The sequence below is a fragment of the Leuciscus leuciscus genome (assembly GCF_965113295.1).
Source record: "Leuciscus leuciscus genome assembly, chromosome: 10".
Taxonomy (NCBI): domain Eukaryota; kingdom Metazoa; phylum Chordata; class Actinopteri; order Cypriniformes; family Leuciscidae; genus Leuciscus; species Leuciscus leuciscus.
Genome location: NC_138734.1, coordinates 35,085,052 through 35,105,976, shown reverse-complemented (window position 1 = coordinate 35,105,976; position 20,925 = coordinate 35,085,052). Strand labels below are relative to the sequence as shown.

At 36.4% G+C, this 20,925-nt stretch overlaps 3 protein-coding genes across 3 annotated transcripts; 1 reads left to right on the top strand and 2 right to left on the bottom strand.

Moving 5' to 3' along the window:
* Positions 1 to 227: 227 nt before the first annotated feature.
* Positions 228 to 10,054, top strand: zwilch (zwilch kinetochore protein). The gene is made up of 19 exons (XM_082181584.1): positions 228 to 409; positions 547 to 586; positions 666 to 755; positions 853 to 971; positions 1,057 to 1,247; positions 1,362 to 1,441; positions 1,527 to 1,682; positions 1,798 to 1,869; positions 2,052 to 2,145; positions 2,309 to 2,361; positions 3,357 to 3,459; positions 3,546 to 3,625; positions 3,750 to 3,906; positions 4,046 to 4,074; positions 4,170 to 4,306; positions 4,535 to 4,630; positions 5,171 to 5,286; positions 5,405 to 5,501; positions 9,862 to 10,054. Exons 1-18 carry the CDS (start codon positions 360 to 362, stop codon positions 5,494 to 5,496), a joined length of 1,755 nt encoding a protein of 584 aa, XP_082037710.1. The 5' UTR covers positions 228 to 359; the 3' UTR covers positions 5,497 to 5,501; positions 9,862 to 10,054.
* On the bottom strand, positions 5,757 to 15,142 carry lctlb (lactase-like b). The gene is made up of 14 exons (XM_082181589.1): positions 14,582 to 15,142; positions 14,246 to 14,406; positions 14,068 to 14,155; positions 13,886 to 13,995; positions 12,353 to 12,481; positions 12,167 to 12,262; positions 12,025 to 12,079; positions 11,789 to 11,950; positions 11,429 to 11,703; positions 11,092 to 11,218; positions 10,558 to 10,757; positions 9,727 to 9,790; positions 6,865 to 6,909; positions 5,757 to 6,721 (listed from the first exon to the last, which is right to left on the bottom strand). The coding sequence occupies exons 1-14, from the start codon at positions 14,709 to 14,711 to the stop codon at positions 6,606 to 6,608; spliced, it is 1,758 nt and encodes a 585-aa protein (XP_082037715.1). The 5' UTR covers positions 14,712 to 15,142; the 3' UTR covers positions 5,757 to 6,605.
* A 1,278-nt stretch (positions 15,143 to 16,420) lies between these two features.
* snapc5 (small nuclear RNA activating complex, polypeptide 5) lies at positions 16,421 to 19,348 on the bottom strand. The gene is made up of 4 exons (XM_082181874.1): positions 19,195 to 19,348; positions 18,604 to 18,719; positions 18,453 to 18,527; positions 16,421 to 17,311 (listed from the first exon to the last, which is right to left on the bottom strand). The coding sequence occupies exons 2-4, from the start codon at positions 18,691 to 18,693 to the stop codon at positions 17,135 to 17,137; spliced, it is 342 nt and encodes a 113-aa protein (XP_082038000.1). The 5' UTR covers positions 18,694 to 18,719; positions 19,195 to 19,348; the 3' UTR covers positions 16,421 to 17,134.
* Between the last annotated feature and the right edge of the window lie 1,577 nt (positions 19,349 to 20,925).

Genomic DNA, 20,925 nt, shown 5'->3' with positions numbered 1-20,925 from the left:
AAGTGTATATTTTGGCACTATTTAAGTAGTGGAAGCTGGCGGATGGGTCATGTGGAACTACTTTAAATAATTATTTAAAATATTTATAAACGTTTGGATTTTTTGGGGGTATTTAATTTATCGCATTTTTAGATGAAAATAATATAGAATTTTAGTTTTTTTAAATCGTTTTGTTGTTGAAGATTCATTTTTAACAACAATAGGCGTGGCAAAAAGACGTCTGCGTGACTGCGTCTTAACCCCTGGTGACGTACATTTGGCGCGCTGTAATCAAATTGTTTTTCAGCAAAAGTTTTTCATTCAAACGGGGAACATTCTTTATCACATCTTTATATTGACTTTGTTTTCAAACGAGGGGAATGGGATCCAAAATAGTTTCCGACGCCAACGCTTTTGTTAAATTTCTCAAGTGAGTAATTGTCGTTATATTTTCTACTGCGATTAAACTTGAATAACTGGCAGGTCTGTCATATTTTACTACGTACAGTATATGTTATTTACGTAATTCATATGCTTAACTCATATTTCTTTCCTTGCCTGTTTTAGGTTATGTCAGGATGAAAGTAAAGACAACTGCACGTATATGGTAAAATTAATGTGGATGCATTTGTATAGAGAAGATGCTCAGTCATGTGTGTTGAAAATAAGTTGTTTGTTTGTTTCAGGATGACATTTCAGTACTCCTGGTGGAGAAGGAAGAGCTTTTACACAACATAATCAGTGGAAATCAGCCTGTCTTTGTCTGTGAGAAAGCAGTAAGTCAGTTTGTGATTGCCCCCGATATACACTCATTATGTGCCATTCCTATTTACAGTAAACATTACATCATTTGTAAACTTATTTTATCAAAAGCAACCAAAGTGTGAAGCAGAATCTACAGACACTTCAGCTGACGCCAGTGTTGTTGAAGAGACACTTTATAAAGTGGAACAAGATCTGGGGCCTCAGCCTCTCTCTGTCATGAAAGCAAGGTAAAAGAAGCGGCTTGTTGCAATATAGCATAATTAAAACTAGCATTGTGATTATGAATAATCATAACTCACTTTCTTCAACCAGGCAGCTGCTGTCGTGGTACACCATGGCTCATAACCCCAACATGCCCCAAGTGGAAGTCCCAGGCGCTTTGCACCCTCTCTGGGTCCGTTGTGACAAGTCTGACCCATGTGCCATTGCCTGGCTTGGAGTAGAAACTGTCTACAGTGGGAACAAAACCAGTGGTGTTAAACTGTATACAGTCTGCTGCAAAGGTAATAGCACTCATTACTCATGTATTACATTATGGATCCAATCCAGTAATTTTACCTATAAGATTATTCTTTGTAAAGAAAAACAACATTCTCTTATTTCTCAATTTCCTGCAGGTCCAACAGGAGATGAAACCTCTTTCACCACATTGGATGAGCTTAAACAAGAGCATCAGAATAGACACCATCCTTCTACTGTAAAAATAATAATATATCTTTTCTGTATAACTCCTATAGGTACTTCACTATTAAACCTAATTATCAGATTTTTCTTTCTTCCAGGTGGCGACCAAAGGCTATGCACAGTTCAACATGTTTTGCTCCTTGAAAGAAGAGAGCATGATGTTTGAGTCTCAAAGCAGTGTAATAGCGAGTCTGACATGGAATAATGTGGACAAAGTCTTGGAATGTCCTCCCTTGTCTTCTAAAGCAACTCTGGTCAGCGCCTATGCCGCATTAATTTGCCTGTGACACTTTAGTCATTTAGTTTTGTTTATACTGTATATTGGGGTTCTTAGTTTTTAGTTTTTTTTTGTTTGGTTTGATATTACAGAATATCAAAGTCTCAGTTGGAGACATAAGAAGTCCATTGCATCAGACCCACAGAGAGATGGAGTTCCTTCTGGTATGGAATTATTTTAATATTATTTATATACTATTATAGGGTTTATTTACATAGCCAAATTGCAGTAGGTTTGTTATAGATGGATTTTTTTTTTACTCTTAATATATAATTGCTTACAATATAATAATGATATCATTAAGCAATTTAATGTCATTATTTTTATTTTAAAACCCTTGTACTAGGCTCTGGCAGAGGGTTTGAGAACGGGAGAAACTGAATGGTTGGAATCAATGGAGACTCAGTCTGCAGTGGACCTGACCAGAGCACTCATAGAGGGTAAATACAGTGAGATTGATCTGTGTGATATGAATACACAGCTGCAGAAAGAAGCAGCAAATGGATATGAATGTCAGTCTTGGATTTTAATTTTTTTGCTTTATAGTGTGTGGAGTTTGAGGGAGATGTATTATTATGTTTATCATGTTTCCTTCTTTTTTAGAGCTTGAAAACCTTGCTCATGGAGTACCAGGACACACTGACAAACTTTCTGAGGTAAATTGATAATATAATAATCAGGGTCGGATTTACCTCATATTGTGACATAGGCAAAATACATTTTTGGGCCCCCCCAAAATGTAAAAAATTAAAATTAAAAACAGTGTTGTCAAAGTTGATATTGTGGTGTTATATATTGAATGTGTCATTATATTATTAACATTTGACCAAAATCAAGCTCAACGTTGATTTTTTTAAAAAGTTTTTGAGCAGTGAATGTCGCATTTTCATTAGAACGGCCACATCTGAGAGGCAGTAAGTGCATCGCCTTACGTTTTCATCAACTTACAGGTTATGAAGTTAATTATAGCTGTTGATATTTTTTCTATCATTTGGCCAAGATCTCATGTCATAAAAGATGAAGTGCTTCGCACTGGCTTTTTAAGAGAGTATTGGCTGTGACTTCACATCAAATGCTAGACTAAGACACTCTTCTCCGCTCCTCAAGTACATAAAACATTAGCCTTTATATGTGTGTGTGTGTGTGTGTGTACTGTATATGTGTGTGTGTGTATATATACATCTCGAAAACGCCACGCCGATATTGATCCTCATTTTATTTATCCCTTTGTCCCAAAGTCTGCTTGCCATGGTCCATAATGTTTGAACGAAACAACAACAGCGTAAGCGTATTTGAATTTTTATTAATTTATAAAGTAATTGTTGTACTGAGGTTTAGCAGTAGAGTGAAGTAATAATTAAAAAATATATATATTTCCCTTCATTGTAATCGGGGGGGCCCCCTGGACATGCAATCTTTGGCGCGTGCCTAGAATGCCTATGCATAAATCCAACCCTGAATATAATCTAATATGATTTTGACAGTTCTCAATCATTCACTTTCATTATATTGAAGTGTAGCCCAGTTCAAAAATTCTCTTTTTGTGTTCCACTGAAGAAGGAAAGTCATATGTATCTGAACGACATCAGCGAGAAAATAATGACAGAATTTTTATTAATGGATGAACTATTCCTTTAATCTTTTGTAACAGAAACAGAAAGCTAAGAGAGACGCTACTGCAGTTTTCAGCTCGATGGTAATTGAGAGAGGAGACCTGGATTTTACTGAACAACTGTGGGAGAAGATGAGGAGGAGTAAATATTAGCATTGCAAAATTTCACACACACAGCAAAACAATTTCACTGTAACTAAATTAATCATTATTATTTTTTTCTCATAGGTGTAACTTCATATCAAGACATAACAGAATGTCTGAAAATTGTTGTCAAAGCAGTGAAACTTGGTAAAATCAAACCATGGGTGTGTGTAACTGTATTATGCATAAATGCATAAAATATTTTTTTGGGTTAAACATTGTGATTTTTTTATTTTTAGCATAATTTTTTTTTTAATGGTATGTAATGAGTGTATTTTTCCCCCTTAGATCCACAAAGACAGCAATAGCACTCTCAGTAAGTTGATCCTGCAGTCGTACCAGCAGCAGATAGACACCATGCCTCTCACTGGCCTCACTCCCGCTAATATGCTGCTGGAGTTGGGCCTGGACAAGATCAGGAAAGACTTCATCAACTACCTTGTTGGTACACTAACTTTCACATTTTAAATGTAGCTATTCTTATAATTCACTTGGCTACATAAGAAAGTTGTTCATTTTTAGATGCTCAAAAATACTTTGAGAAGCAGACTAAAAGACTTGATTCTGACTTTCTTCTTTTTTAGGAAAGGAACTTACAACTCTCAACTATTTGGTAGGAAACACTTTTGATTTGATTTTTTAAAGATTTTGGTTGATATAAATAATATGGTGCTGGAGTGGTTTATGCATTTTATCTCAAATTTCCAGAGTTACTACTTGGACACTGATGTTGACCTGCAGGAGCAGGTGATAAGAGTGAGGAAACTGCACCACCTGCTGGAGATCCTGGGCACCTGCAGTACTTTTCTCAGTCTTCCTCATGACCGCCTTTTCCTTTTCACTCAGTGAGCTTCCTGCCCTTTCCCTGAATTATTTATTAATCAAATGGTGATTCAAAATGTACATAAGTAATATATCATTCCATTTTTCACAGGAAATTGTGGTTTATGATTTAGGGTGCACTTTTCCATCAGAGAACACTGCATTGCAAGAGATTAAAAAATAGAGAGAAAAATAAAATTTCAGTTACTGGGTCTTTGTAAACGTGTTCTAACCATGATATTTGATGACAGGTCCTGTTTGCAGTACTATAAAACATCCAACTATGACGAGGACCACGTCTTCCAGTTGCAAATTAAGCCTGCCCTCATTAGCTACTTTTATGAAAAGTGAGTTGATGCTGCATTTCTTACGAGCTGTCATATTGTCTCTGCATTACTTTCAGTGCTGGGGAGTAATTGATTATATGTAATATAGATTATGTAATCAGATTTCAAAAATGAAAAACTCATTCAGAATACAGTTACATTTTCATTGATTACATGATAATTTAATATTCACAAAATGGCAGTACATTATTCAGAATTCATTGATTCTTTTTAATCTTTAAAATTTTCCTTTCTCAAAAGTTTTATGGAATTGCGCACACAGACTGGCCACAAGTCAGGCGACTATAATTACATGGAAACACAGCATAAACAAATAAAATATTTTATCTTATTCTTATTTAGTGTTTTAATTGGATTGTTTTTATGTTCAAATTATTCAAATGTTCAAAATTGTATCATCTAATTTATATTTGGTAATAGACTACAATTTGTAAGTAATCTACCCAGCATTGATTACTTAGCCATTTGATGTAGGATGTACTGAACAGTGTAATGACATTTATAAGTGTGAATTAATGTTGGTTTATATTATTCTCTCAGGGAGCAGCCATTCTCTTGGGGCATGGAGGTGTCCAGTGGACAGGGGTCTAAGGAAGTCAAGACAGCATTGTACCTCAGTGACAAGCCTCTAGTAGACCACATCAGTTTTGACTTGGGTAAAGTCACCGGCAGGTTTTTTTTTTCTTCTTCACCAGTTTCATATCTTTTGTTGTTGAGTTTGTTGAAAACGAAAAGAAATATGACATTTAAACTAATCTTGTCACACACATGCAGATGTGCCCCTGGATGAATCTGTCAATGGAGAGTGTGAGAAGATGTCTTACTACAGGGCCATGGTGAGCTGTAGCCTCATCAGCTTCACTTAACACCGGTAAGACTCCATTTAATGGAAATGTACTCAAAGTAAATGTAGTAGAAAAGAAATAAAGTTTGTATTCATTTGTTTATTTGTTTTTTTTCTTTATTTTTTATTGCAGTAGTTTTAATTTGTGGCACTTTTTGTGTACAATACTGTTCAAAAGTGTTTTTTATGCTTTTGAAAGAAGAGTCAAATGATCAGCAAGGAACGGGGAAGGAACTTTTTATTTAATATATTTTAAAATGTCATGGAAAAGCTGAATTTTCAGAAGCCATTAATCCAGTGTTCTGTCTTCTAAAATGATCATTTGGTGCTCAAGAAACATTTCTTTTTATCATCACAGTTGAAAACAGCTGTGCTGGTTAATATTTTTTGCGGAAACGTGATGATAATTTTTTTCAGGATTCTTCGATGAATAGAAAGTTTAAAAGAACAGCATTGAAATCTGAAAAAAAAAAAAATCTGACCCCAAACTTTTGAACGGTAGGGTTGAAGGCAACTGGTTTAGTCCACATAGAAATAATATCCAAAACTGAAAGACTATTTGCCTATATCATTTAAAGGTACACTAATGTAACTTATTTTTGTTGTTGTTCAAAATTAACTAAATTTAAATAATGATTAAAAAAAATCAATCCTTCCTCCAAAACATGTTTTACCCTGATTCACTATAGTAGGCCTATTATAAATGTTTTTATTTTAGAGCTGTTGGGATGGTTTTTGTGGTAAACTTGCCCGTGCATGTCTTGTCATATCCATAAATACAGAAAAGTTGCTCCGGCTACTTTGACGTGTGTGTGTGGTGTGGAACAAACGGAACAGAACAAACTGGAATTAAAGAACAAACAGTTTATAATTAGTCCATAACAATTAAACTTTTATGAGCAGTAGGATAACCATATTCATCCGCACAGTCCCGCAGAGCCGAAGCACAACCAAAACAATGTTCTTCTGCAAAATGCATGCAATTTTGTTTTTTAACTGCTAGAGGGCCAAAAGTTATAGTGTACCTTTAAATTCAGCATAGTATCCTTAACCTCAGCGTCCTTGCCTGCAAAGAGTATTAAATGAGAAACAGGGGCCGAATTCAGTTAATTTCCCTTATAAAAAAGTGAGCTAGTTGCGTTTGCGCAGCAGGATCATGAGAAAGACAGCGCTGATCAAAATGCAGAGGGTGCACACCGTGGGAACCACAACCTCAGTCACCATCTCCATGTGGCTGGTTAAAGGATCTGAAACATATACACACAATCATGTTTATCAGCCCAAACATGTTAGCGCAGCCCAGTCTTCACATTGCTTTTGCATAACAGAGCACTCAAAGGGTTAATATAGTTATCTTCTAGCTGTGGTGTGTTTGTGTGTGAGGGCTTACCATGAATAAGTCTTAGAATATTGGCAGCTGTATTCCGCTGTTCCTCTAATGAAGAGAGAGAAATAATCTTATGATGTCATCAGGGCACATTAACCCTTTGAGGGCCACTGTGTAAGCTCACATTAAAGCGGCACAATTCAGTCAACTGGGTTATAAGAAAAAGGACGTCATTCACATCCTTGACATTTATTCATTTATAATCTGGCTGTTTTGTTTTTTAAGATTATACAGCACATACAGTATGCAGCATTTCAGTTTGAAATATGAATGAGCAAAGTTCAGATTAAAAAGATTATGAAATCTTAATAATCAGATGATTTTTTTTTGCTGATAATATAAAAACAGCAGTGAGTTCATCAAAAGTTATGTTCCATATAGTCCATACACAATTGCTCCTGATGAAAACTTGTGCAACAGTCAGGTTCCGCAAGTAAAAATCCTATTCATTTTCTCCTTATAGAAACTGATTTTTCCGATAACCTTTAAAGACACACCTATTGTGAGCTACAAGATTATTAATTAATGGTATATAATGTTATATGTTTTTGTTTGAGTCATCAGCCCACATTATTTCAACGTATTTTTTTAACAAATCACTTTTAACATCGGAATTCATGGTGAGAAAATATATTACTCTGGATTCTGTGGGGAAAAAACGTCACCAATCAGAGAATTGAAACAAAATGATAGAGTCAGTCTCCCTACGCTTTATTAGGTACACCTTGCTACTAGTATCGGGTTGGACCCCCTTTGCCTTTAGAACTGCCTTAATTCTTCGTGGCACAGATTCAACAAGGTTCTGGAAACATTCCTCAGAGATTTTGGTCCATATTGACATGAGCATCACGCAGTTGCTGCAGATTTGTCGGCTCCACATCCATGATGTGAATCTCCCATTCCACCGCATCCCAAAGCTGCTCTATTGGATTGAGATCTGTTGCCTGCGGAGGCCATTTGAGTACAGTGAACTCATTGTCATGTTCAAGAAACTAGTTTGAGATGATGTGAGCTTTGTGACATGTCACATTATCCAGCTGGAAGTATCCATCAGAAGATGGTTACACTGTGGTCATAAAGGGATGGACATGGACAGCAACAATACTCAGGTAGACTGTGGTGTTTAAATGATGCTCAATTCGTACTAAAGGACCCAAAGTGAGCCAAGAAAATATCCTTCACACCATTACACCACCAGCAGCCTGAACCGTTGATACAAGGCAGGATGGATCCATGCTTTCATGTTGTCGCCAAATTCTGACCCTACCATCTGAATGTCGCAACAGCAGAAGTCAATACTCATCAGACCCGGCAATGTTTTTCCAATCTTCTTCTATCCAATTTTGGTGAGCCTGTGCATTGGGTGAGCCTCAGTTTCCTGTTCTTATCTGACAGGATTGGCACCCGGTGTGTTCTTCTGCTGCTGTAGCCCATCTGCTTCAAGGTTTGAAGTGTTGTATGTTCAGAGATGCTATTTTTCAGACCTCGGTTGTTACGAGTGATTCACTGTTGCCTTTCTATCAGCTCGACCAGTCTGGCCATTCTCCTCTGACCTCTGGCATCAACAAGGCATTTTCGCCCACAGAACTGCCATTCACTGGATGTTTTCTCTTTTTCGGCCCATTCTCTGTAAACCCTAGAGATGGTTTTGTGTGAAAATCCCTGTAGATCAGCAGTTTCTGAAATACTCAGACCAGCCAGTCTGGCACCAACAACCATCCCACGTTCAAAGTCACTTAAAACACTTTTCTTCCCCATTCTGATGCTCAGTTTGAACTTTTGCTGCCATGTGATTGGCTGAATAGATATTTGTGTCAACAAGCAGTTGAACAGGTGTACCTAATAAAGTGTATTAACTACTGCATATTTTGCAATAAACGTAAAATATATGGTTTCTACATACATAATCAACATTTCTTTGTTGTTAAAAGCCGTTAAGACTTGTGCCTTTGTCTTTTGGTCTTCTCTTACAAATATTTTTTTGTTTCAAATCAAATTTGTGATTTACCTCATAGCTGGTTGGTTTGGTCAATGACTTATAACTCTTTAAGGAAGACTTTAAAAAAAAAAGATTATAAATGAATGGGAAAAATACTTTTAGAACCAAGACAATTAAAAAAGTGAGCGAGCACTGTTGCACTCGACAGTATATAGAACATTCTAATGAAGTAAGGTTTCTCAGTGTACTGCTCCTTTAATGATCATATGTACTTCAATAGCTGATCTGGCTTTTTCTTTATGTTGGCATTTAATTAAGATATGGCCTCTGAAGATTTGAGATATTTCAGCTTCTCAAGATTAGAGTAGGCCAGAACTGGAGTTGCTTAATGTTCTTTTTATCCAACTACACCACAAAATCATTTTGAGTTTTTTTTAACGACATTGTCGGTAGTTTGCCAAGCCAAAAAGAAAAGAAAGAAGTTTTTTCTTTACCCTAGTGTCTAAACTTCATCATGCACTGGCCAAACCTTTGGCATCTCTGCATGATCTTTATTTTCCTTGGATTTTTCATCTAGCTGGAGGGGCAAACAAAGAAAAATCCTGTTAGAGGTTTCAACTCAGTCTGTTTCAGACCTCCCCAAAAGCCTTTGTCGATCCATTCTCATGGTAAGCATTCCAGGTCCCTATGGACACTACCACTAAGTAGAAACCTCGTCAAACCACAAATGAGGTTAGCATAATAAAACAGTGGAGATCCAGATGAAGACAAGGAATGTTCTCATGCACTGTTCAAGGGGAATTTGTACCCATTGAATTTGTTCTTGATTAAAGGCTACACGATTATTCTTTTTAGTTGTGGTCAACAAATGGAATTTTTCCTTGTTTGCCCTGGTTCAACTAAGTTAGAATCAATGATCCACTGACCTGCAGCCAGGAGCTGATTGCTGGTGGAGCAAGTCTCTGTAGCTTTACTCTTCCAGTTCTCAACCTGCCAATGATGATAATGATGATTCAGAGCATATGGTCATCGTCTCATTTAGTCATACTGTTCTCTTACAGATGGAGGTTTGCACAGAAGGACACTCCTTTCAAGATTCTATTCTGATTCTTCTACTCTAATCTTGTCATTTTATGTGGTATTTAACTTGGCTGTTTAAATCTGTTAATTACACCACCTTTAATAGATTATATAAACAATTATATATACAATTATGTTGTTTTGTATCATCTGAAAATAAACATTTGGAACATGTCCAAGGTGATGAGTTGGAGTTTGTTCAATAAACAGAAAAATAATTAGAAAAAATAATTTATATGGTAATTACATTCTAATCTTGGGGGTTCTCCAACAATGAGGTTGTTGCCTTATTCCTCCTAAACAGCTATTTAATTGGAAAATGTTCTTTGCAAACATTTCATTGACTCTAAATAGCATGTTTCGGTACCAAAACAGATGCACTAATCCAAAATGTTTGTACAATCTGGAGCAGAATCAGTTCATTTAAAATGTTAATTAGCACTTTCCTTAAAAATAACTTTTATTATTTAACTCTGAGTGTGTGGTATAACTCTTTTTGTGTGTTTATGATTTAACGAGTGTCCTTGTAATGTATAAAACTGACATTTAACGTTAAAAGCCAAAACATAAGTAGAAGAAATTGCAACTTTTATATGCTTTCATAACTAGGTAATTGTAACCTCCATTCTTTTCTTTTTAGTAACACATAATGAACAGATGAACAATATAGATGTTACCTCTCTTTGATTGGGAAATCCATTAGAATTAATGATGCGTTTGTAGAACTGAACAGAGGCCTTGGGGTATCGAGGTTTATTTTTGTTCTTGAAGTCTACGTAGAACAGGCCGAACCTCTCTGAGTAACCCTCATCCCACTCAAACTTGTCTAGCAGGGACCAGGCGGTGTAGCCCTTAACATTCACTCCATCCCTGATAGCTGCAGGATAACAGGAAATAAGATACAATGATAATTTGTTACAATTCTGTTTACATTTACTCACCATCATGTTGTTGCAAACCTGTATGACTTTCTTCTGTAGAACACCAAAAAATATATTTTGAAAAATGTGAAATGTTTTTTTTTTTCATACAAAGTCAGTGGGGTCCAATATTGTTTTGAACCCCATTGACTTTCATTATATGGAGAAAAACAGTTGAAACATTCTTCAAAATATCTTCTTTTGTGTTCATCTAAAGAAATCCATACTGGTTTTGAACAACATGAAGGCAAGTAACTGATGAGGAAGTTCATCCATTCATTGATTAGTTACCTTTGAGCATCTCATTGATGTAATCCTTGTAATACTGAATCCTCCAGACATCACACAGTTCTGTGCACATTATCTTCTCTGAGACCCCGTTCTCAGTGATGAAAATCATGGGGTTCCCATATTGAGTCTTAAGTCAAAGAGCATAAGTCAAGAGTTTAAAGACTTGTTTATATCTGATCTTATCATACACATTCAAATTTCCTTGTAGTATTCTTGACATGATACTGTCACAAAGACATTAGTAATAAAAAATATTCATGATTGAAACAAGATCAAGATTCATCATGAGGAAATGTCATATGAAACCAATGGCTTTTAAACGATAGCCTTTGTGCACCTTTATAAAGTTGAGCAGACGGCGAAAGCCCCAAGGAACCGAGTAGAGCCATTCTGAACCAGGATCAGGCCAACGTGGATCGACCAGCTCCGCTATATCCCGATCTGAGAAGTAGGTGTTGCCACGGTTGGAAGGGAAGCTCTTTTGGGTGACGTAGCGTGTCGTGAAGTGTCCCACGCCTAGGAAGTCACAGGTGCCTTTGATGTAACTCTTCTCCTGAGAGGAAAAGGAGGGAAGTCGAGACGTTCCCAAGCCCTGCTGTGTGCTTTTCCTCCCTTGGATACAAAATTGGTATTAAGATGCTGAATTTTGCCATTCTTGACCTCACATGTTCAACCAACATCTACTTTGCAACAGTACCTATGAAATCCTTCATCACATGAGGATAATCTCCATGGAAGATGGGTGTAGCAAACCAGCCTATGTAAAACTGCACATATCTCTCAGCAGCCTCGATGTCCTTCTGGTTAGTGATGTCCACAGGCTCTCCCCAGTCCCCATACAGTGAAATACCCACCATACCTAGAGAAGAAAGCAGCGAGAGGGTTCATAGGGTGTCATTTTTGATAAACTAACAGACATTTGTAAGCTCATACCTTTTTGTTTGCTTCGCCACTGAGAATCGTAAGTGTGCCAAACCTTAGCATGTGCCTGTTATTAAACCAACACAAAAAGTATTGCATATATCTCCATTTTGAAATACTATGGTGCAATATTCTGTCAAGGGAATGATGCTACCTTAATGATGTGGTGAGCTGCTCTGTAGGCCCCCGTGCCCCTGAGCTTCAGTCCTGGAGCATGTTCTCCAGTTTCATATCCTTCCACTGCCACTGACTGACACACATTGAGCACATTAATAAGCATATCCTTTACACATTTATTTAATTTGCTGGCATTAAGTAAAGATGTGTTGAGTGAGCATACCCATGGGTTATTAAAAGTTATCCAGTATTTCACACGGTCCCCATATCGTTCAAAGCAAAGGTTGGCAAAATCATTGAAATAATTAATCATGCTGATGTTCTGCCATCCACCATATTTCTCTTGCAAAACCTGTCCAAATGTACAGACATGATGATAAATGATAAAACTTTCCAAAAAGGATACAGAGAAATCTATTACATCAGGCAATGCAGTGGATAGGTTACATTTAATTCATTAAATGTGTATATTTTTACTTGCCAAAACTTGACAGATATTGTTGAAAGATATGTAAAAAATTAATCAAATTGACTCCTGATGAACTGACTTTAGGTTAAATGCTGTATTAACGTTTCATAAATGAAAACATGGATGTCACTCAGGACAAACGAGAACAGTAAGGTGTGGTCACATACATAAGTGAAATTTCTGTGTTTTTCATGGGCAAAAAAAGTTCCTATAGACTGAGCATGTATGTCACCGTCTTCTTAAATTCGTGTTTTTGTAGTTTTCACAGAGACCGTGTAACAGTATCGTTTTCAAAAAACTTGCACTTTGAATCCCATATTCAAAAGTTTGCCTTGTCCTATAAATGAATGGCCAAAACGCATAAAAAGTTTTCAGTTTTTAGTTTTTAGTTGAAAAGTCACTTTTTACACCAAGCCGCTTTTTGGTCAATGTGGGGAATCACGAAATTGAATCAAGAAACGGTAAATGTGAGCATATCTTAAAAGATAAATTTACGTTTATACAACAATGATGTACTAAAAAAGGAAAAGTTTTTCCTTTGCGTTTTTAACCTACAGACGACAACGTTGACAAAATGATCCCATTCACACGGATCCACGAAAACGACTAAAAACGCTGTATTATGCTGCCAGGCCAGTAGTTGGCGATGTCACTCTGTAAAGAACATGTAGAGTGATGTAATACGCATGAGCATGACGTCACCGTTTTCACAAATTCATAGTTTACACAGAGACTGTAACGGTATCATTTTCAAATACTTGCACTTTGAATCCAGTTGGCTTTTTCAGGCCCTCAAAACAGTTGTTGCGTAAATGAACAGCCAAAAGCATAAAAAGTTTTCCGGTTTTAGTTGGAAATGGTGTGGTGTAAACACCGTTTTCACCTCCATTTGTGAGAAAATTTTGCGGGCAAAAAAAGGGAAATTTTGTAGCGAGTCTAGTGATGCATTGAAGAACAGCACAGAAGTCAATGTCAAACAAAGTTTCTGAACACAAGTGAAATAGACTTTTTTTTGTCCTCACATGAAACTCCCAATCGCGCAGATTCCTTGATTTCGGCCACGAAATTTGCTATCACGTCAAATTTTACAACATGTTTTCTGGGCTTTTTGTAACCAGGCATTATTATTATTAGGCTTAAATATTAATTTTCAGTGGCACGTCAGCTGAACATTCAAAAAAGTAAAAGTTCTATAGATCCCATTGAACATAAGGTACATGCCTTGTTTTTATTCGCAAAAGATTAAATATGCCATTTAAGATCTATTCATTAAAAGAGAGTACACACCTGTGGCAGGTCCCAATGATACAGGGTCACAATGGGAGTGATCCTATTTTCAAGCAGCTCATCAATAAGAACATCATAATACTTCAGTCCTTTCTCATTCACATGGTCAGCTGTAAACACACAAAAGTGGAAGTCAAATTTAATGGGAATGTATTATTATCAAATGTTCTACAGATACTTACACTTGATACCAGTTGGCATGATCCTGGGCCAGGAGATGGAGAACCGATAATGATTCAGATTAAGCTCTTTCATCAACAAAATGTCATCCTATACAAGAAAATGAAGCAAAATGTTGTTGCATTTCACAGCTGGGACATTTCGTAGTGAATCAGCATGACATAGAACCAACATGGGCACCTTGATTTTGTAGTATCCATCACACGAAGAGTCTCCAGTATCATTCAAGAATGTCTTTCCCTTCTTATGAGTGAACACATCCCAGATGCTTAGTCCTTTCCCATCTTTGTCCCAGGCTCCCTCTGTCTGATAGGCTGAACCGCCGGCTCCCCACGAAAATCCTGACAAATGAAGCCAAACAGTAAGGAACACGTCTTAAACATTCTTTCACATGGAGTCTTATTAGTCAGTTTACTTATTTAACTTTTATTAATGACATCCATGCAAATCTGTTGATTTCCCAAGAGCCTTTGTGGCCGAGGAAAAGGGATCCGTATGGTATTGGTAGGATCATACCATTTGGAAAAGTGCCATAATAGAAGGAGTCGTGGTTGTTCGCTGACCAGTCGAAGTCCTCAGCCGCAGACAGACACAACACCAGCACAAGCACATGACACACTCGTCCAACACGGTGTGACAGCATCATATTCCAGCGTTCAGCGACTCTCTTCAGCACCACACTCTCCTGATCTGAGAGGTAGTTACCCTTTCACAAGACATGATTCAATGAATCACTATGACTGGAAACAATGTCTTTTGCCTAGTAATCAATTATCAAACCTCATACTCTTGATTTAAACATACCTATCACAGAATCTGCATTGATCCCTGATGGAAATGCCTTTAAAATCGACGAGAACTATCCTGGGGTTTGAAAGTTGACGTACAAAGTCTGTTACTGTTCAGCCTGGGTGGCAAAGCACTGTGCTGGACTAAAGGTGGTCCCAGGACCTCAATGTAGACCCATAAGCCTTCCTATTGAGGGTCAATGGACTGTGATCACATTTTGCAACGGTGGACAGATCTCTTACAAACGAGGGTTTCACTCTGTAAGCAAAGTTAATGTTGGAGAGGCTGATACTCTTGTGTTTACTATAACAATGACACCATATGGTGGGATAAATTGACCCAAAATATTACACAGCAGCTATCTAGGCTCTCATTCTTACTCCAATATTATTATTGTTATTATATAACCCAAAAGAGAACACTGTCTCATAATTTACTCAACCTCATGCCATTCCAAACCCGGAAGACTTTCGTTTATCTTCTGAACACAAATGAAGATCTTTTTGATGAAATAGGAGAGCTTTCCCTCCATTGGCAGCTACACAACTGACAATTTGACACTTCAAATAGTTCATAAAGAGATCGTAAAGCTAATCCATATGAATTGAGCGGTTTAGGCCAAATTTTCTGAAGAGACTTGACCGCTTTATACGATGAACAGATTGAATTTTGGCTTTTATTCACATATAAACATTGATCATTGAACATGAACAGAAGCTCAACTGAACCTGCTTGATGCGCGAGAACAAGCCTCTTGCTGAAGCTTAAACGTGCTGCGTCACACATGAGAATGAACCTCATTGGTTCTTACGGAAGCTCAATCGTGCTGAGTCACACACGGGAATGAACCTCATTGGTTCTTGCCGAAGCTCAAACGTGCTGCGTCACACACGAGAATGAACCTCATTGGTTCTTGCGGAAGCTCAAACGCACTGCGTCACACACGAGAATGAACTTCATTGGTTCTCGATTGCAAGCGAACATGCTCGAGTTTCCGTTTACCACACCTGATGTGTGAGTTGATAAATGTTTATATGTGAATAAAAGCCTAAATTCAATCTGTTCATCATATAAAGCAATCTAATTTCTACTAAACTGCTCAATTCACATGGATTACTTTTACGATTTCTTTATGAACTTTTTGAAGCGTCAAAGCGGTAGTTTTGTAGCTGTCAATGGAAAGACCGAAAGCTCTTAGATTTCATCAAAAAGAATTTCATTTGTGTTCTGAAGATGAACAAAAGTCTTGCGGGTTTGGATTGACATGAAGGTGAGTGATTAATGACAGGATTTTCATTTTTGAGTGAACTATCCCTTTAACTTGTATTTTCCATTAAAAAACTGCCATCATCTGTGAGTAGCCTATTTATATATTTGTGGCATCATTTTTCTCCAGAGCTGCCCTCGCTCTTTTTGTGAAGTGTTGCACATTGTTAACAGGTGTTTAGAAAATGCTGAATGCTGGTAGTGTTTTTACTACATTGCAGGTTCATGCTGTGTTTTGATGGGGCAGAAGTCTGTACCTTATTATATCATTATTACTGGCCAACAGAGGAAATGCAGCTGTCTGATCATCATACTCGCCTTTATTAGCATGTACCAAGGGGTTAATGTAAAAATGTCATTCACACATCATACATTTACATCAAGGCAACACCAAAACACCAAACCAAACAATCAGCATCACTCCAGGTCTATTACGCTGAGCACCTTCAAAATCCGCAGAAAAGAGTTTATTCTCTAAGAAAACATAGAAACTCTCTGTACATTAACAATGAAGTACAAAAAAGTTATAATACTGGCTCAGCTAGAACAATTGTCATGCCCATGCATACACAACCTATTCCACACACTCAGTCTAAATAGAAAAAATACCTCTGCAAGTTAACAACATGAACATATACATACATAATACTTATCATCAGCTTCATAATCATAATGCATTCAATCTGAAATCAATACAATACAATATTAAATAAAGCCTATACAGTACAGCATCACTTGGTAAACACCATGAAATAGGATTGGTGCAATCTTTAATTTATATGTATTTAGAAATACATAAAGTGCAGGCTTGGCCAACAGCACAGTTATAGGAGGAGTTCTATTTGTGCTACACATAGTTCTGGAGGATTTTATAGATTGTGAACCAACAGTTTATCTAACGCAACACCAATCTAAGACAGAGAGAGCCAGTTACAGTCTCTTTCAGCATGCCAAATGTGCAGATTACACACCTAAACACAGGAGTAAATGATAACGCTCTCTTTGCAGGCACAGTCAGTAGTCGTCGTTGTCTTCTTCCTCATCTTCTAGCACCATATCGAGATCATCATCTGCATCATCGTCATCGTCCTCTTCCTCCTCGTCTTCTTCTTCCATGTCATAGTCTGTTTGAGCACCCAATACTAGTTTGGTCTGGTTGATCTCCGTCTCATCATCCAGGTTGACTTCCACCTGTGCATATCAAATATAAATGTAATTAAAAAAAAGATCTGAAAGATGTAAAGGTCCTCATATTTAAAATAATAGTTCACCTACACCGCCATTCAAAAGTTTGGGGTCAGTAAGATTTTTTTTTGTGTTTCTAAAATAAGTCTTATGCTCCGCCAGCTAGCATTTATTTACAGTAAAAACGTGTATATTGTGAAATATTATTACAATTTAAAATAAATGTTTTCTGTTTTAATGTATTTTAAAATGGAATTTATTCCTGTGATGGCAAAGCTGAATTTTCAGCATCATTACTTAGTCTTCAGTGTCACATGATCCTTCAAGTCCGCGTGAACCGGAAGTTGCAAACGACTTTTCTCCAGTGTTGTGACGTATTTCCCAGTGAAAAGGAATATTGAACAGAGGGCAGGGTTTTACTCTAGCGCTCCTCCTCTCCATCTCTGCTCATAGCAGACTAACGGTTTGAGGGGAGTGGTTAAGCGTTTCCCAACCCAAGCCGTCAAACCTACATCATCAGAGAAGGAACGCCATTCCAGACCGGAAGTAACTTTTCAGACTTTGATTAAAGATTACGACGGCAAACAATTTTTTTCTGTGTATTAACTTGCACGGATTAATTTTTCACCACAAGACTAGTAATATGCGCTAACAAAGTAAATAGGGTCAATTTTGATTTCAGTTGGACTTTCAGAAATCATTCTAATATGCTGATTTTGTGCTTAAAAAAACATTTCTTATTTTTATTCATTCAAAAGAACAGTATTTATTTAGAACCTAAATCTTTTAATGCATCCTATTTGTAAAAAAACCCAAAAACTGATTGTGTCATGTGATTGATAATAAAGGCAGAGAGTTTGAATATACTTGACCACAAATGAGATATGTATGGGTTACTCTTATGATGCTTCCCTTATGGAGCTTAATTGCAGTATAAATCACCATTCATTTTCGTTGTGTAAAAAAAAGACCAACTTGGACATTCATGAAAGAAAGAAAAATAATAATAGCTTAAGACAACATTGGGGGGATATTTTATTTACAATACATTTTTTTTTTTTTTTTATAAAATATTCGTATTTTTGAGAGTACGACTCATTTTAAGTACATATGTTTTTTAATATCTGAATATGTGGTGTTTATTTACCTCTGGGACAGGGGCTTCATTTGGGCTTTCTTCAGTCTGAGCACTGATCATTGACTTCAGGGTCCCCTCCTCAAACTGATGAACGTAAACAAAGACGATCAGTTTTATGCTCAAAGATCACAATGAAATATTTACATACGTTTGTTCTTGCCTTAAGTCTGTTGAGCTGATCTTGCAGCATGACTTTTATTTTCAGAAGAGTCTCCTCTTCCTTCTTGAGCTCCTGAAGGCGACTCAGCATAGTGGACGAGTGTTTCTACAGCATTACTGAACACAAAAGCACGAGACAATGTCTTTCGTTGCTTATTACAGAGCATGGCCTCAGATTTCAGAAACAAACATGCATTGCTCTATCTATATCAACTTCAAATTACAGTTAAACAATGTTGACATTAATTGCACACCCTGCAAGATCAAATCGTAGATGGAATTGTTGTTTGGTTTGTGAGTACATCATGTTCCTGATCTCCAGTGGTTTACAGGCTGCTGTTGCTTTTCTCTTGGAATTACGCTGTCATACCATTAGTTACCGAGCTAAATTATTATTCAGTTTAACAGTCATCTTAATAATGCATCATCAGTTATTTTATTTGCATTTTCTTATGTAAAACAGTATCCGAACCCATCCGTGTAGTCAGCTCATTTAGCAAGAATGCTAGCGGAAATAAATACAGTTACAAGCTATTTATTTCTTTAAGCCTTACTTAGTTTTTAGCCTCATAAACAAAACGACGTGACTTACTTTATTGGTTCAACACGCTCTGTGGAACATGCATGATTTCGATTAAACTTTATTTTCTTCTCAACTCCACAGTTGTAGCATTCTGAAGAACATGTCACGCGCACTTTCAGCACGCATGCGCTTAAAGCACGTGAAGACTGAAGAGTGCCGCAGGTTTGAACCTTTTTTTTTAGTCTATGGTCTGACTCTGAACTGACCAGAATCCTTTTGTTATAGCTTCTTATTTATGTAATATACATACATACATACATATACACATATATATATATACACAGTATAATACAATATATTCAAAATATAATATGATATGGATAAACACACATAATAATGGCGGCACATCATTATATTTTAGATTATAATTTTGATAATTCTAGATAATTTTTTTATACATTTAATTTATTATTAATTCATTCATTTTATTAATTAATTTTAAAATATATTTTAATATTCTTATTTTATATGTTATTAGTTGTTTATATTAACAATTGTTTATAGGCTATATAAAAACAAAACGGCAAATATACATAAAAATGTCGGTACATTATGTTTGCTTCAGAAAAGTTCTTCTGTTCTTCAGTTAAAATGTATTATTATTATTATTATTATCATCATTATTATTATAAGCCCTCTGTTAACTGTTCAACTTTCGGACTAGGCTTTCTCAAGCCAACATCAAAGTTTGTTTACAAATTTTACTCATCTAGTTAGAATAATTATAACCTTTTTATATTTAGTAATACTTTTATATAGGCCTGTATTTTGTTTTTGATTTATTTAATATTGTTGTAGATATTTTTTAAAATAATTTTAGTATGCTATATTTAAATTCATATATATATATATATATATATATATATATATATATATCTTTTTTTTTTTTTTTTTAAATAGGACTCAATCACAGCTCATCCTTTACTGACAATAATCAGCATATCACACAGCATATTATGCATATTATGCCACTCTGCACGGAGCGCATTAGTGACGCCATGTGGTCAGTTTGAGGACAGGCGTTATACCATAAAAGATGGAATTTTTGGAGACACATCAAAGTCTAAGTAATATTAAACAGTATTCATGCTATTCATATTCATTCTTTTTATGTATAACCTATATCTATATATAGAGATAGCTAGTAGAAACAGAAAGCATACGGTATAAATTTACATCTGTCCCCCTGTACTGTGTCCTCACCTGCATATGGAGATGTTTGAACTGGCAGGTGTCAACTTTACAGCACCAGGAAGCCTAATGCATTGCAAATGTAATGCATGTTTCGATGCCAGCGCACAAAACACGCACCCTGCTTTTTAGATGATTTGCACCACATTAAACATCTAAGCTGCTATTATCCGATCATTGTCTGCATTTGTCTTAAGAGTCTATAATACCATTAGAGGGCATTGTTCTTTTATTCAACTGCCTGATCTAATAAAACCTTCAGTGTCAGCTTGAAAGCAATGGATGCTCAGAAGGGCATCCAAGATTATTTCTCGGGAACATTATTTATTAGGACCGTTGTATGCATCACACACAAAACATATTATGCAGTGTCCTTATGCATGTTTTGCATTAGATGACTGGAATTACTTACAAAACATAAAAGGAAACCTTGTGTGATATATTCACAAACTCAAAGTCTCCATGCAACCTTTTGGGAGATTTAAGCTACTTGCAGGCACCTCCTCGACACATCAACCTGTTCAGAAGGCATGCACGAGTTTGCACGTG

Bases quoted from the DNA above. Each gene is read 5' to 3' on its own strand.
- zwilch (XM_082181584.1), top strand. From the start codon at position 360: ATGGGATCCAAAATAGTTTCCGACGCCAACGCTTTTGTTAAATTTCTC. The intron at 4,075-4,169 runs GTAGGAAACACT...TCAAATTTCCAG, and splicing joins TTACAACTCTCAACTATTTG to AGTTACTACTTGGACACTGA. The intron at 4,631-5,170 runs GTGAGTTGATGC...TTATTCTCTCAG, and splicing joins ATTAGCTACTTTTATGAAAA to GGAGCAGCCATTCTCTTGGG.
- lctlb (XM_082181589.1), bottom strand. From the start codon at position 14,711: ATGATGCTGTCACACCGTGTTGGACGAGTGTGTCATGTGCTTGTGCTG. The intron at 12,482-13,885 runs GTGTGTACTCTC...ACATTTGGACAG, and splicing joins ATCATTGGGACCTGCCACAG to GTTTTGCAAGAGAAATATGG. The intron at 10,758-11,091 runs GTAACTAATCAA...GTTATCCTGCAG, and splicing joins CATCAATGAGATGCTCAAAG to CTATCAGGGATGGAGTGAAT.
- snapc5 (XM_082181874.1), bottom strand. From the start codon at position 18,693: ATGCTGAGTCGCCTTCAGGAGCTCAAGAAGGAAGAGGAGACTCTTCTG. The intron at 18,528-18,603 runs GCAAGAACAAAC...TACGTTCATCAG, and splicing joins ATCAGCTCAACAGACTTAAG to TTTGAGGAGGGGACCCTGAA. The intron at 17,312-18,452 runs GTAAATAAACAC...TGATATGCACAG, and splicing joins ATGAAGCCCCTGTCCCAGAG to GTGGAAGTCAACCTGGATGA.